Source organism: Pestalotiopsis fici, assembly GCF_000516985.1.
Source record: "Pestalotiopsis fici W106-1 unplaced genomic scaffold PFICI_Scf_8, whole genome shotgun sequence".
Taxonomy (NCBI): domain Eukaryota; kingdom Fungi; phylum Ascomycota; class Sordariomycetes; order Amphisphaeriales; family Sporocadaceae; genus Pestalotiopsis; species Pestalotiopsis fici.
Window position 1 is genome coordinate 2,066,551 of NW_006917098.1, and position 14,984 is coordinate 2,081,534.

General features: G+C 49.6%; 2 protein-coding genes across 2 annotated transcripts; one reads left to right on the top strand and one right to left on the bottom strand.

The window, feature by feature from the left end:
- Positions 1-746: 746 nt before the first annotated feature.
- PFICI_11334 (uncharacterized protein) lies at positions 747-3,803 on the bottom strand (the record flags this gene model as incomplete). The annotated part of the gene is made up of 1 exon (XM_007839915.1): positions 747-3,803. One exon carries the CDS (start codon positions 3,801-3,803, stop codon positions 747-749), a length of 3,057 nt encoding a protein of 1,018 aa, XP_007838106.1.
- A 7,374-nt stretch (positions 3,804-11,177) lies between these two features.
- On the top strand, positions 11,178-14,131 carry PFICI_11335 (uncharacterized protein; the record flags this gene model as incomplete). Its single annotated transcript, XM_007839916.1, has 2 exons — positions 11,178-13,034; positions 13,094-14,131. The coding sequence occupies 2 exons, from the start codon at positions 11,178-11,180 to the stop codon at positions 14,129-14,131; spliced, it is 2,895 nt and encodes a 964-aa protein (XP_007838107.1).
- Positions 14,132-14,984: the final 853 nt, after the last annotated feature.

The following is a 14,984-nucleotide window of genomic DNA, read 5'->3' on the forward strand; positions in this document are numbered from 1 at the left end:
CCTGAGGCCTGTGTCATTGTGCTCGACTCCTCTGATGATCGCAATCGCCGCTGAATAATAGGGGAGGAAGCAAGAAATGAAATTTAGATGCCGAAGAGTAAAGAGGTCGAATTTACATGCTGATGCCGATTGCCAAGGCAAAAATCAGCGTCCCTGCTCAGACTCAAGAAGGGACAAGAGGGTAAATGCATCGAGAGTTAATGTGGTTGCCCCAAACGCGCAGGCACCAACGCGCGCTAGTGGAACTCGCCCATTCGCGTTGTCACGTGCCACCTATTAAACGTCCCAGTTGGGCTGGTGAACGGTGAGTGCAGTTGCAATCACAAAGCATCTTTTGTATGCGGTGAAGAATTGATGTTTTCGATTGCATCAGACATATCTTCAACCATAGCCAGAGGATGGAAAAGTAAAGGCATCAGTCAATGTGGTACGAATTCAATTTAACGTCGGATAGTTTCGACGGCCGCTCTAGGAACAATATGGTATATCAAGCACATGCTTAATGACAGAATATGCAACGCCTTCCCTTCCATAATGAGACAGAATACAGTTTCACCAGTGTGGCCTCGTTTCCATTCCTCCTTGGTCGACCGCACGGATATTTCGGGACCAGTTCAAATCAAAACGCCTGTTGCCCAAACCCCCTTGAGTCCAATCCAAGAGCAAATGAGAAAACTAAAAGCAAATATGCTGCCGATGCCACTAGTGTATAGCAATGTACAAGTTTACCGTACATGTAACAATAATCACGCTGGGGGTGTTGAAGCCGAGGCCGAAGCAGCTGCTTCCTTGTCAGCCTCTTCAGCAATACTCTCCCACCAGACGCCATGAGACTCGCGATCGATAGCTCCAACCCTGGCGAGCTCGTCGACTATCTCTCGTACTTTCTCCACAAATTCCGGTAGTCCCAAACCAGCGAGCTTCTCACCAGCTGCACTAGTTGCCTTGACTTTCTCGCTTGCCGAACCTGCTTGCAAACGTGCCAGAACATGACTTCTTATACGGTTGAGCAGTAATCTCAGAACAGGCTCTCTAGGCTCCATATTGTTGCGTCTCGCCTCGGCGCTGGCAGCGAGAAATTTGGTGACCAGAGCTCGCAAGTGCGTCTTGGTAGCAACAGGCATAGACCGCCCTCCTTCCAAAGCAGCCATTATACCATCGATGCCAGCAGCCTGCTCCAGTGGCTTTTCGCTATCCTCCAGAGCCTCGAGGACCATAATGAGACGTCCAGCCTCTGTTTTCCACGGAGCTCGGACATCACGCTTCAGCATGTTTTTACACTGTAGCAGAATTGCGCCAGCTGTGACTATCCTGAGGACTTGCGAGCCAACGCGAGAGCGGCGTTTGGTGTCCAGCTCGAGTGGCTCTGGAATGCTATCAGCTGGCGGAGATGGCTGTGTAAACTCATCCAGCAGCATTTGCCAGTAAATCTTGTCCGGCGTCGGCCGCGATTTCGCTAGATTGATGCCTTCTGGATCCCGCCGAGCTGCCTCCTCATAGAGTTTCGTGCGTGCTGCCTTCCAACAAGTCTTGGCACGCGTCAAGGATGTCGATCCAGCCTCTACTTCTTCAGCGAAACGCTTGGTTTCATACGCAGAGGCATGCTCCACGAGGTTGGGTGCCGCGACTTGCAACATGTAGTTGGCATAGTCATAGAGCATTGTATCAATAAAGGCGATGAGTGACTCCAAGCGATCGACAACATGACCCTCTGTGAGCTTGTTCTCCACTAGCTCCTTTACCTCCTCGTCGCGAACAGGAGCGCAGAGCTTGGGCAGCAGGGAGCCCATGGACGAAAAGAACTTTTCAATGGAGAAGCTTCCAGCAAGGAATTGACTCTGTGCAATCTCCGTGTCCAGCATTTCACCTATAAAAGTATGCATTGTTGATCCCGGCTTGACAAGGTGTTGGAGCCTGTCCTTGATGTATTGCGCCATAACAATCAAGTAGCGAAACTCCTTTTCCTCGCTTCTCGGGCCTAGTTTGAGATCCTGGAACATGGGATCCATCCGCATCTTGTGCTGTTCTCGGAAATGTTGATACTCGATGCGATATTCCCTATTGATAGCTAGCTCATGCACGATGATCCTATTGTCTGGCAGAATAGGCGGATACATTGGAGTTGCCATCAATGTCTGCTTGGCGTTGGGCTTGCTTTGAGGCGTAGAGGGCGGTGTAAGTGTTTGTAATTGCGCCGAGACTTCATTTTCGGCGGTCGCTTGATCCTTTGCTGAGCTGTCACGACCCAAGGAGTCATCGGCCACTCTGGGCCTTGTGTCGCCCGTCGGCTTCTTTGCTGCTCTTGCCTTTCGGGCTTCTTTCACAGCATCAAATATCAGTTTCTTGCCCTGTTGGGCACCAGCAAGTCTCTTGATCCTGACCATGAGCTGCAGCTGATTGTCCTTGATGCTCTGGCGGTAAGTCTCGGAGACGGCCTGTTCAGTACTGTCCTTGACTGTCTGCAGTATGGCATCCAGCTCCACAAACTGCAGTATCATGACTTCAATAAGAGCATTCGAATCACGTGCTTTCCATGCAATGAAGGCATTGTGAAATGTCGCGTACGCTTCGGGCAGAGCTTCCTGCACAGCGGGGGGCGTCATCCAATTGTTGAGTGATGACAACCGTGACAGGATGTTCTCAAAGGTGATCAGAACATCACGAGCCTTACCGACCAGATCCTGTAACTGTGGATTAGCAAGATCGTCTCTGGGAATGGGTTGCCCTTGGACAGATCCAACCTGCTCCTGCTCTCCTTTATCATCCTTATTGCTGAGCACTTGGGTAGGATGACCTAGGATGACAAATGCACTGAGAAAGGTCCGGATAGCGGCCATCTCTTCCACCGAATCTGGAGCACCCTCCTGGAGACCACATATTCGCAGCACCCGTGCAGTTGTTGTAAGAACCTTTTCTTCTGCAAGTAGCTCGACAACTTTCTCGAACGAGGTATCTCTTACGCCGTCAATGGATAGACCAAGATTAGAGAACTCCTGTACCGCTCTTTGCCTCAATATCGTCCTCCACCACCATTGAATTGTGGAAGCGGCGGTCTCTTCGCTCATAGCAATTGTGCCCTGCTCCTTGGCTTCTAGAATGGAATCAATGCTTGGCTTCTTTGTCGTAAGGCTCTGGCCGCGTGAACGTTTGGCAGTGTGTCGGCTCCGCAGTTCTTCTCTCCTCTTCTCAGCCTCGGCAAGACGCTCTTCCATCTGCATCTTGAGCTTGCGCAATGCCTGCTCCTTCTTCTCGCGGGTGCTCTCGGCCACAGCTTTTGCCCGCTTGACCTCTTCGGCACAAGCGGCCACAATCTCGGCAAGCTTACTTTCCCGGGCCTGTGCAGCAGCCAAAGCTCGTTCTTCCGAGTTTGAATAGTTCCTCTGCTGCGAGGCTTTGGTCATTGCTGCCCTTAGGCGGACCTTTTCGGCATGAGCTGCGCGGTCGGCTAGGCGGGCCTTCCGATCTTCCAGTATAGATGCGCGCCGCAGCTGCTGGGCAATATACTTGCTTTGAGGATCGTCGCCGTTGCCTCCAAAGCCGTGTGAAGAGCGTGAGTGAGCGGAAGAGATGGAGTTGCGGCGAGACGAAGCCGCCGAGTCTTTGCGGCGTATCTGAGTCGGGCGGTAGAACCGGGCAGCGATGTGTGACGGCGGCGTGAACTGCCTATCTTTCCTGCTTTCCTCCTCGTCTTCTCGGGGTGGTGAGAGATCCATTTCGGGGTCTATGACAGCCGCAGAGGGAGTTCCAACCGACTCTTCGATGTTCCGCGCCGCATCGGTCAGGTCTGTGGAGGCTCGCCGCATATTGACGGTTTGGTGATGATCAGATGCGAAGTCTTGGTAGATGTCTTTGTCCTCGGGCGCGCCGCAAAAGGAAGATTGGGTACCAAGCTGGTGTCAATGCCACGCTTGTTGTCGGAAACGGCGGGAGTTTGAGGACGGCATGTGAGACCTTGACACCGGTGCCAGCAGCGAGTCGATGTGGGAGCACGCACGGATAATCAGATCGTGGGTGCTGTTTGGTTCTGTCGCCTGTCGCTGATGCGATGGGCTTGGCTGGCAGCAGATAGGTCAGGTCCAGGGAATGTCAATCTGACGTGACGTGCCGTTCCAAGTCTGGCAGATCTCCTTGTGACTTGTGACGTGACGCAGTAAACGAGTGAATGTATGTACAAGTACCAGACCAGAACAGACCAGCAACCAGTATCGCCCTGCAATGCGCTGCAAGCGGGTTACACGATACGGTTATTGCTTAATAAAGGACCAATGCAAACGAGCAGAAGGTTCTAGCGGCTTGGGCCCAAATATTGACGAACGCCGGGTTGAGGATAGCGTAATCAGCCCAGCCGCTGCCTTTCAGATCAGATGCGCCAGTGCGAAGGCTCCAAAACACTGGGCTAGGCGCACCTGATTACACTAGTATCGGGGGGAGGGAGAGAAAAAGAGATTCGATGTACCCAAAGTGGAGTTTGCGGGCACCGTTAATGAATGACTTGAGGGGTCGAAACGATAGAAAAAGAAATTGAGAGATGAGCGGATGAACCTGAAGCTGAAGTTGTCGTTGATATCTTTCAAATTGTTACAATCTTGGACGTGCGTAGTGTATTTGGGAGCTTCGAGTGACGAAGATCACCTGCGCGTTCGGGCGCTGAAACTCTAGCGGATCTGGCGATCGACACCCCGCTATGCTTCTCAAGCCTTAGGGGGCTGGCAGGACTACGCTTGACCCGTAGGCAACCAGGTACACAGTCGAGATCTTCCCCAAAAGGTGGTTGTCGCCTGTATCCGTTTTACCCGTCTTCCCACACAAGGTTGATTCCTTATCTGCCTGCATGCATACAGGTACATGAGCTGATATCGTCATGTGGTCATGTTTAAAAATAGCTCTTCATATCCGAACCACTAGATGCCTCATTTTTGTATAGTACAATTCTAGTGACATTCGAGTGTCTATATCTAATCTTCCGTGATATGTGCGTATTTCGTTTTTTATCATTCGTATTGGTAAAATGTTAAATGCGTTGCTCCCGTGTACAATCCTATTAGTTCGGTCCAATTGTTGAATGTGTGACATGATGAACTAGACATGCGCCCTTCCTTTTGACATTGAACCAAAAGAATAACTAATGTGCATTTTCACTCCTAGGCATTCTTTTTGCTCATAGTTTGATCCCGTGTTAACAGTATCATGGAATAATTCATACCAAGCCTGGGACAGACCTTGATAATAAGTTACAAACTCAGAGAGATTACCGATTAAACCCGTCTTTTACAATCTTTAAGTTTGGGGAGCACAATTCTTTGAAATGACCCAAATCAACAGAAAGAGTTGCGTAGAAATCAGTGACTCCACTAGTTAATTAGCAATGTTGGATTTCTAACAAGAAAGCCGGTCGTCTTCTCCCATCTGAGGCAAAGACGCGACATCTGATTTCACATAACATCTTTGCCAAACGACACAAGCGGTCATGAAAATCGTATAGAATGAGGAAGATATTTCCAAATGATCATCTCACAGACAGAATACCTCTGGATCCCGATTTAATCTCAAGTATTTCCTCAACTCTGTCATTCACAAACAGTGAATTTTCACGAGAAACTCATGACCAAAATGATCACAATGTCGAATCAATCATACTCGGGGTTGCCAATGTACAAGGTAGGATCAAAATACACGGAGCATTACTATATCGTTTCTGTAGTCAGCAGCAACAAATAGAAATCTCAGATTGTATCCATAGCTCAGATAGATTTTGTAGCACAATGGCTTCCGGCGTTGATAGCAATTAATTTCCACTTTGACATGGCCCGTAGAAGTCATTCTTCACTCCAATTTGCTAAAATCTACTCGGGGGAAATATTCGGTCGTTCACATTGATTGTCCGCTACTCGAGAGTATCACTTCTGGAGTTCAAAAGTTTGATTGTCAGCGAAATGATTCCTGTCGTCAAATCACAATATTCTTATTTAGTTGGATATGACACCACCATAAAGCACATGAGGGTTACTTCAGTGCAAATGAATTTCCACTCACTTTTTTTCTTTACTGAATAAAAAAGATGAAAAGGAAAAAGTCACGTTCACCTATATCTAGACTCTTTGTAAACCTACATGTAATATATAATCAAGCACGTATCTACCTGCATCACTGGCTATTCCAAAACTCTCTCTCTCTCTCCCTCTCCCTCCAGACTCGAGCACCTTACTTTTGTGAACTGCCCATGCTTCTAAGTGATCAAAATCCCATGTAGATGTGCTTTGCTAGAGTCTCACAAATGGCAAGTGGTCAAGCCTGGAACAGGAAGCCTGCCCAGTACCACTGAGTACTGCCAATGGCAATTCAGGGGGGTACACATCGCAACATAGTGTCTGTCAAAATAAGCGCGGAATTTCAGAGTTCACGCCAAGTTATCACGAGGATGGCTGCCGTTTCCAGTAGTTGTCTTGTTAAAAAGCTCGGTAGCAGTATGTATGTCTGAACGAGAGGACACCGACATGGTGGGCAACAGGAGTAAAGTAATGGATTTTCTGACTCATGACTAACATTGGGCTGATACAACACCCCAGATGTATTGGTGCCGCCTTGGCCAAAGAGGATTGGGCCATGTTGGCCAAGAGGAAAAAGATTTTCTAGCAGTTGTTCCATTTCCCAAGTCAGTTTCTAGCGTGCCGCACCATGGGGAATGGCAAAGAGAAAAAAAGGTTATTCCACACATATCGTACGAATCGTTCCATGCCGGCTTCGAGACGTTCTAGCTCCGAGCATAAAAACCAAAACTTAGAGTTTGGACCTGCCGAAGTGAACATTCCACGGCAGCTCTAGCTTTGAAACCAACACGGTTGTCATGAACTACACTAGTCGTGCTGCAAACCACGTTACAAAATCTACTATGTATAGTAAAGCTATATGTAGATGAGCTGGCAACGAGCTGCGTCCGATAGGAGCGCTCTATGCTTGAGATTGCGGGATGTTGGTAGCGTAAACACTTGCATGATGGGGTCAGGATCGGACATAAGGGAGCATTCGAGCATGAACAGTAGCAAAGACTTTTCCCAGAGTCTGCTATCGGCAGTCGGTTGTATCGGCATGCGGGTCAGCCATATAGGTGCAAGATAATCTCCCGGAGTATAGCTCCGCTTGAAATGTCCTCACGCTTGCCCGTTGTTGGGGCTATACTAGCTTTACCTTTCTTGGCCATTGGGTGTGTTGCTTGAGATCAAAGTTGAATAGTTTACGATAGTACTACAACAAAGTGAAGAGTAGCATACTAGCGGTGAGAATTCTAGAATCCCAGAGACCGACAACTTTTCAGGGACCTCAGTGCCCGAATGGAACACTGTGGAACGTATGGGGACTGTGGCCGACTCAGGGCTCAGATGGTTCCTGCACAAACATAGTACTATTCTGCTCCCTTGGAGCATTGCCAAGAAGCACTAAGGACAGGATGCTCCTATGGGCCGGGATTTAAATCTTGCTTGGGCTGAAGCAAGATCTGGGGGGTGTACGACGGACTGCGTCGGTGTCAAGGGAGGACTTTTCCTTTTGGGTAATCTGTGCGGCGCAGTGTGTGCGGATTTTCCTGCCCTTTCGTGCAGTAGTTCGAGATATATAACAAGGAGCCGGGAGAAAAATTCCGTGCTGTTCTTGCCAGAGAGAGTATTGATATGCGCAAATGAAGCTATTCCTGCGCGCACCTGCTGAGGGGATGTGGGAGGAGGCGAGCACGACAGCAACTAAGCTTGCTAGGTGTCTAATAAGGGCTCCCCGAATACCTACTACATAGTACAGGCAGCATGCCGATGGCCTTGGAGTGGCAAGCTGGTGTCCAAGATAGGGTAAGTAAAGTAATGTAAGCAAAGTCTCCTGAGAGTCGCCTGAAGTGGCTCAACAGACTTTGGTGTTTCGAGACAATTGGATACTACGTATCGTTGCCATGTCGCTTGCAACCTTACATCTCCCAGGTTGCCAGGTTTTTGTTCGAGCAGCTGGCGAACCATTCCAATTTCACAAGCTACGTATACACGACAGACAGGTGTTGAGGCCCGCTTTGCATGCTAAAAAAGCGAACAAGTGTGTATTTCCAAGGCAGAATCTGCGTTTGATCTCTGCGTGACCGAGTCAGGGGCCAATGCCAGTAAGCGCGAGTTGGCCAGTGCCAGGCGAGGTTTAAGCTGATGGGAAAGTCGAAATCCACATGGGACATTCGAGATGCCACTTTGGAAATGCTATTTTTCAGCTGCATGGCAGGGCTCTGATCTGGCAACGCTTCTACGGGGAGGGGCACGAAAAGGCGTGCCCATCAATCCCATGGGTACATTGGCCCGCGCGCGGCGATATAGTACCCGATCCAACTAAGGTTGCTTGCTTGGTGCCAGGCCAGGGGAGGGGAGGAGGACCAAGAAGAAAAAAAAAAAAAAAAAGAGTTGCTAGGCGACCAGCGAGACCAGCAACCAGGCGAGGCAGACACGAGGCTTGCCGTCGATAGGGCGCTGGAAGGACATGAATTTGGGGGGAAAGAAGTGATCAACAGACGCCTATGCCACAGATGGCAACCAAAGGAGGAGGTAAAAGAAGCTTATCCAAGTTGCCAAGGCAGCTTCTTCGTTTTTCTACCAACGCTCTCCCGAGGAAACATGTACGTACACTATACAATTACTCTCTGGGCATGCTGCGTATCTACCGGTCAATTGGTCTTGGTCATCTGATAGACAATGAGGACTACCAGACCCCTGCCACTAGCATTTGCTGTCCCGGTAGCTTACGAAGTGCTGTGTATGTGGTGTAAAATACAATTTATCTCGCAGCACAGCTCTCGGCCAATGGGTCGGGGCTTTCCATATTCTGATTGCGGAGCTGCGAACATAATGACGTCGCGAGGAAGGGCGTTGGAGGCTGTCTTTGCCACCAGGTGTCGGCTTTGCAATGAAGCGGCTTATTTGAGTAATATGTAGTTACTCATCTTACCCGTTTGAATTCTATATCTGTATGTCTTCAACAGCGTCCAAATTGGGGCATGTTGAGAACCATGAATGAAACGAAACGTGACTTGCCAGGTTACACACACTACAGTTGGCAAGTTGGTGACGAGAATCGTGCGTGCCTTCTTTCCTGTAGTAGCGCGTTGCACTAGAGTAAAGATGCGGAGCTCACAAGACGGGGCGCACCGGTCTCTGCTGGCTGTGCTGTGCAGGCTTTGGAAGGTTCGCTGGGCTTGACGGGGCAGGCAGGCATTGAGTTGACTAAAATGTTAAGAAAAGGTACAAACTCGTGCACCTCTCGAATGCCTCAATGCTTGGTACCTACCTGTATCAAGAGAAAAGCCCAACTGCGAATTGGACGATGCGCCCCACTCTGTCAGGGTCCAGCTGTGCCATTTCGTCATCACTCGCCGCCATAAGCTTTCGTGAAAGATGGGATTCCCCTCGTCTCTATTTTCCAGAAAAAAACCGTACGACTTTGTATACCGCCCAGGATTGCCTGTTGGCTAGCACGGAATAAATGAGTGTGTGGGAGGACCCAATTCAATGGCTATAAGTACATTTAAGGTAAATTTGTCAGTCCAGTAACCAGCCACGGATGGCTACAAGCAAGAATATTGCCTGCTTGCCAACTTGCTGCTTGTCAATCAAGGAATTCTGTTGCCAACAACCACTACTTGCTACTAGTGCGATGTAGGTACAGGTGATGAGCAGGTTCGTTGTGAAGACAGACAGATGCTTGTGGGTCAAGTAAGTCAGTCGAGGACTCGACATGAATTGTTCCCACCATGATGAGGCAACGCAGCACCCCAAAGCCGAGCAAGCACCTTGCGCTGACTTTTCCGCCAGCCGAAGGAACCAACTGGCAAGACAAATCAAGACTGGCTTGGGCTGGTCCAGCCCTTCAAGCCCATGCAAAGACTCAAACCAAACTCGGGCCCTTGGTTTCTGTTACGGATTCTCCCCTTGCCAACTCCTCCGTAGCGCGACCACTGGGTGTGGACAGTTGTAGATCTTTGCCTCATCCAAAGGCGACCGCCCGATGTCCCAGAACTCTCTTTGAATTTGCCATCACGAAGGGTCCTTTGCTCCTCGTGCTCGGGGCGTTTTCGAGCATCTCTTCGCGGCAACGCGCACCTTGCATGGCGTCTCTTGCCTCTCTTGCCTCTCTCGCCCCTCCCGTACCTACACTTTCTTGTCAGTAAGTTCACTATACTGAAAGATCAATTCAAGTCAGATTTTATGCTTCTCTCTTTCTCCCACTTCCCTCCAAGCCCTCTCTATCTGCCGGGACGTCTCTAGTTGTAATGTGTAATACGTAGCATCTCAGCCCCATGTCAAACATCCATCCATAGGAAATCCCCAATAAAATCATCACATTAAACCAGCGGTCCTGCTCGCAGGTCTAAAGGATCAAGAAGATACCGCTAAGGCGCTTGCTTGCTATATGGAAAGCACTTGTCCCAGATCAGACGCAGGCCTACTTTTACCTACTGGCATACTTACATTACCTACCACGATCAGCTGCACCTAAACCAGACGAATCGGCTCCGTCCAAGGTCAACCGAACAAACCCCTGGGACCCCGAGTCGAGAAAAAAAAAGACCCTTCATTTCTCCTCACCCCTCATTCCTACTTATCAAGCTGCTTTGATGAATCTTAACTAGACTTCTGGTCATCGCATGCCTCGAGAGCTGGGCTCATCGTCTGCCTATTCCCTGCTTACATTATTTACTGTTCGTACCATCTACTGTTTTTTTTTTTCTGTTTTGTGTCCTTTCCCTCCCCTCCAACTGTTTTTCTCCCTAGGCGTCCAAGCGCGGTTTGTTGTGCTATACGTATAGTGCTAAGTGACGGAGTACCACTATAAAATCCGGGTCACACGAACCAGACTGGGCACTAACCGTACGTCAGTCGCCGCCCCAAACCTTCAACAGCAGCATTTAGCAGCAGCAGCAGCAGCAGCAAATCCTCATATCACCGAAAAAAATAAAATAAAAAAATCTCTCGACCTCGCCTTCCGCCATGTCGGCTTCCTGGGTTTTTTTGTAGTCGCAAAGGGTCATCGCGGCTTTGTACACTCGGAGCCATCGCGCTCGCCTCAACGTCGTTGTCGTCGTCGTCGTTGTCGTCTTCATCGTCTACAACGTTCGAGAGACGTCATTGACCAGCCTATGAAAGCAGACACCCTCGAATCCAATGGCCCCCGAACATAGCAAAAACATTGATCGCAACGCAGCCTCTACGACGCCGCATTACACTATGAAGACCTCTACGAGACCGCAGATGGGCTCGGCTCATTCCTCGCACTCTCTACACCACCCTCGCCTCTCGCAGTCTGGCTCTCAATCACTACGACCCGGCAATAAAACCACAACACCTATGACCTCTCCTCGGATGGCCCATTCTGTTGGCCAGCCGTTTCCTCCTCCAACGAGCAAAATGTCGCCAGTCGTAACAAGTGAGGTTCGGCCTCCTTCGAGTCCCAATTATTTCGGCTTGGCTGTCGAACCGACCGAGGAGCGTGATTCTGCGCAGGCACCTCATAACAACTGGAGTCCGCCGACGTCCTCGGTGAAGTCGTTCGGCGCTGCGATTCCCATGCAGATGCCCTTGGATGCTAATCCCGAGTTTGAGGCCTTCAGACGGCAGGCCGACGCCAATCGGGGCATGAGTTTCCAGCTGGGTTCTTCGCATTTTGCGATGCAACCACCACCTTCGATCTCTAGACCACCACCGGCCCGCCGTTCAACCAACCAGAGTAGCAATCCATTCGATGCCGCCATGGCCAGACCAGTCTTGAATAAAGCAGCCAGCAGTCGAATGGACATTGATACGGACAGTCTTCACGACTCGGCATACGTTTCAGCCGACTCGAAAAGAAATTCCGAGGGCTCATTGAATCCCCCATCATTTTTCGACATGCCGCAACATGAATCCCCACTGCAGACTGATTCTCCTTTCCAACCCGTTCGGAGATCTAACCTTTCCAATGTAGAGGCGGTGCACCCGCAGCTTTCAATGCCCGCGAATAGGACACATTCGCCTCTGAGCAGCACAAAGTCTCGTGCCGAAACCATGCCAGCGACCCTCGAAGGAGGCCCAGGCTTGATTACGCCAGCACAGCTCGAAGTAATCCTTACGACCAAGTCCGAGGATGAGTACCTACTCTTGGATGTGCGGGTTTCCACCCATTATGCACTGTCTAGAATCAAGAATGCGCTCAATCTATGCATTCCCACTACACTCTTGAAAAGGGCCACCTTTGACTTGCAAAAGCTTCAAAAGACTTTGCAATCTGAGGAAGATCAGAACAGGTTGGCTCAGTGGCAAGATGCAAAGTATCTTATCATCTATGATAGTTCATCTGCAGAGAAGCGTGACGCCCACTCTGCCATGAACATGTTCAAGAAATTCTCCAATGAGGGCTATGATGGAAATTCATACTTGCTCAAGGGTGGTTTTGATGCCTTCTCTGCCTCGTTCCCTTCATTGGTAGACCGACGAACACCAGCTGAGCGGGCAGGTGTTACTGCAGGTGGTAGTGATGGACGCCCTTCGTTCGCTCCCGTTATTGGAGGTGTCATGCTTCCAACAGGATCAGATAACCCTAACCCATTCTTTGGCAATATTCGTCAGAACATGGATCTTGCAGACGGAGTCGGCCAGATGGACATTGCGGTTCCATCCAATCTGGATCATGAGACACTGCCTGGCTGGCTCCAGAAGGCAACCACAAAGCAAGACCATGGACACGCTGTTTCCAAGAAATTTCTGGCCATTGAGCGCAGCGAGCAAAGCCGGATGAAAGAAGCATACACGTCCTTTAATTCCACGACAGCGCAAAACCCGAACTCTCAAAAGGTGCAGTTATCGGGTATCGAGAAGGGCGGCAAGAATCGATACAAAGACATCTTACCTTTTGAGCATGCTAGGGTTCGGCTATCGCACAAGTCTGAAGGGGACTGTGATTACATCAATGCTAGCCATATCCGAGCTTCCAGGAGCAATAAGCGCTATATCGCCTCACAGGGACCATTGCCAACCACATACAATGTAAGTTTGCAATTTGCAAATATTTGCCCGTGGCCAGGCAGCTACTAACCGGTACTCAGGATTTCTGGTCCGTCATTTGGGACCAGGACGCCCGTGTCATTGTCATGTTGACAGCCGAGTCGGAAGGAGGAACTTTGAAGTGTCACCCATATTGGAATGGCCATGAATTCGGTGCAATAAAATTAAAACCGCTATCAGAGAAGAAGATCTCGTTAGACATTGACAAACATCGCACAGACTCGAATGCGTCAACTGGCTCCCCTGAACGCAGTCGCCGTCGCGCGAACACCACCACGACTGTGGAGTCCGCGGCCACCAATGCTTCAGCCGCAAAGACCTCGACGTCATCCGAAACGCCATATGTCATCATTCGCAAGTTTGCCATGTCTCATGCGGGTCACCCATTCGCCCCAATTCGAGAGATTACTCAGCTTCATTATCCCTCGTGGCCGGACTTTGGGGCACCAGCACAGCCATCACACCTCCTGGCGTTGGTCGAACTCGCCAACGTTATGCAGCGATCAGCTTTGCCGATTGATGCTAATGCCATCGCGGCCTCTGCGCTCTCTGACAAGGCAGCTCAACTCAACTGGTACGACGAACCAGAGCACCAAACTCAAGCCAGACCCATGGTAGTCCACTGCTCTGCTGGGTGTGGCCGTACTGGAACTTTCTGCACTGTTGACAGTGTAATTGACATGCTCAAGCGGCAGAGAATGGCCGCTTTGACATCGGGCAAAAGAGATATCGATGGCGATATAGACATGCATGAGCCTGTCTCTCCATCGTCCAAGGCAAGGAATGTCCCGAGCGGTGGCAGTCGGCGTGGAGTCTTCAAAATCGGTCTCGACAGAATGCCAAGCAATTCCAGCGTAGAAATTGACTGGCTACGAGATGACTCCCTCGATCTTATCGAGCAAACCGTCGAGGACTTCAGAGGCCAACGACTGAGCATGGTGCAGAGCCTCAGGCAGTTTGTCCTGTGCTACGAGACGGTCTTGGAATGGATCTGGCGTCTACAAGAACGTAGTAACCCTGCAATGACGACCAGGGCCAGGGCGAGAAGCGGGAGCCTCGAACAGCCGATGAGGAAATGAAACAAGGCGCAAAGCAACAAGGACTACGGCGATTACCAGTGTACAACCTCTTGGCTCGTCAGTCAAGCATGAGAAAAGCGCACAATTCGCTTCTTCGGATGGTTGCAAACGCTGGGATCCGGAAGTAGTCTTGCATCGAATTTATTCTTTGATGTATTTCAGGTTATTGGTGCTTCGGGCACTGCGGTTTAGTTCAGTTCGGGTAATGGTACTGCATGGTGAAGAGGTCATGAAACATATTGCATCACGGTTGCGGCATGATATCAATTAATGTTCTAGGCATGGCGTGGACTATAAATACACGGTGCACTTTAGACAGAATCCCCCTGTATTTTTATGATTATTGTTGCAAATGAATGATATAGTAAGCAATTTCGAATGAGGTGCTGGTGATGTGAAATTAAACAAATGGCATTAGTCCAAACAGTCTTTTGACGTTTCTAGTACGACGTGATCTGCGCTTTGCTTCTTCCAATTAATCTTGGAAGTCCAATCGTGTCTGGCGGTCATGTACAGAAAATGAACTTGTATCCGTTTTACTTTTCTCATGTATGAGCACTTCGCCTGTAATCGAGGATCCTGAAAATACAGTCAGGAGTGTTTGCTGAGAAAGACAATTCGACAGAGGACAGAAATACATGGTGCAGTGAAATTTGAATCTCCCCAGGAACCGAGGTACACGAGCCGCTTGCAAACATTCCCTGGACTATTCGAGCAGCACTTGATTGATGTACTACTCTCTTGTTGTCTTTTACTTTTTGGACACAAGCTATGCAAGCTACAATCTTTCATTCGTGAAGGGCATGTTCATTGTGATCTCTCTAGAGTATTTTGGTATGATACACCTTGACGT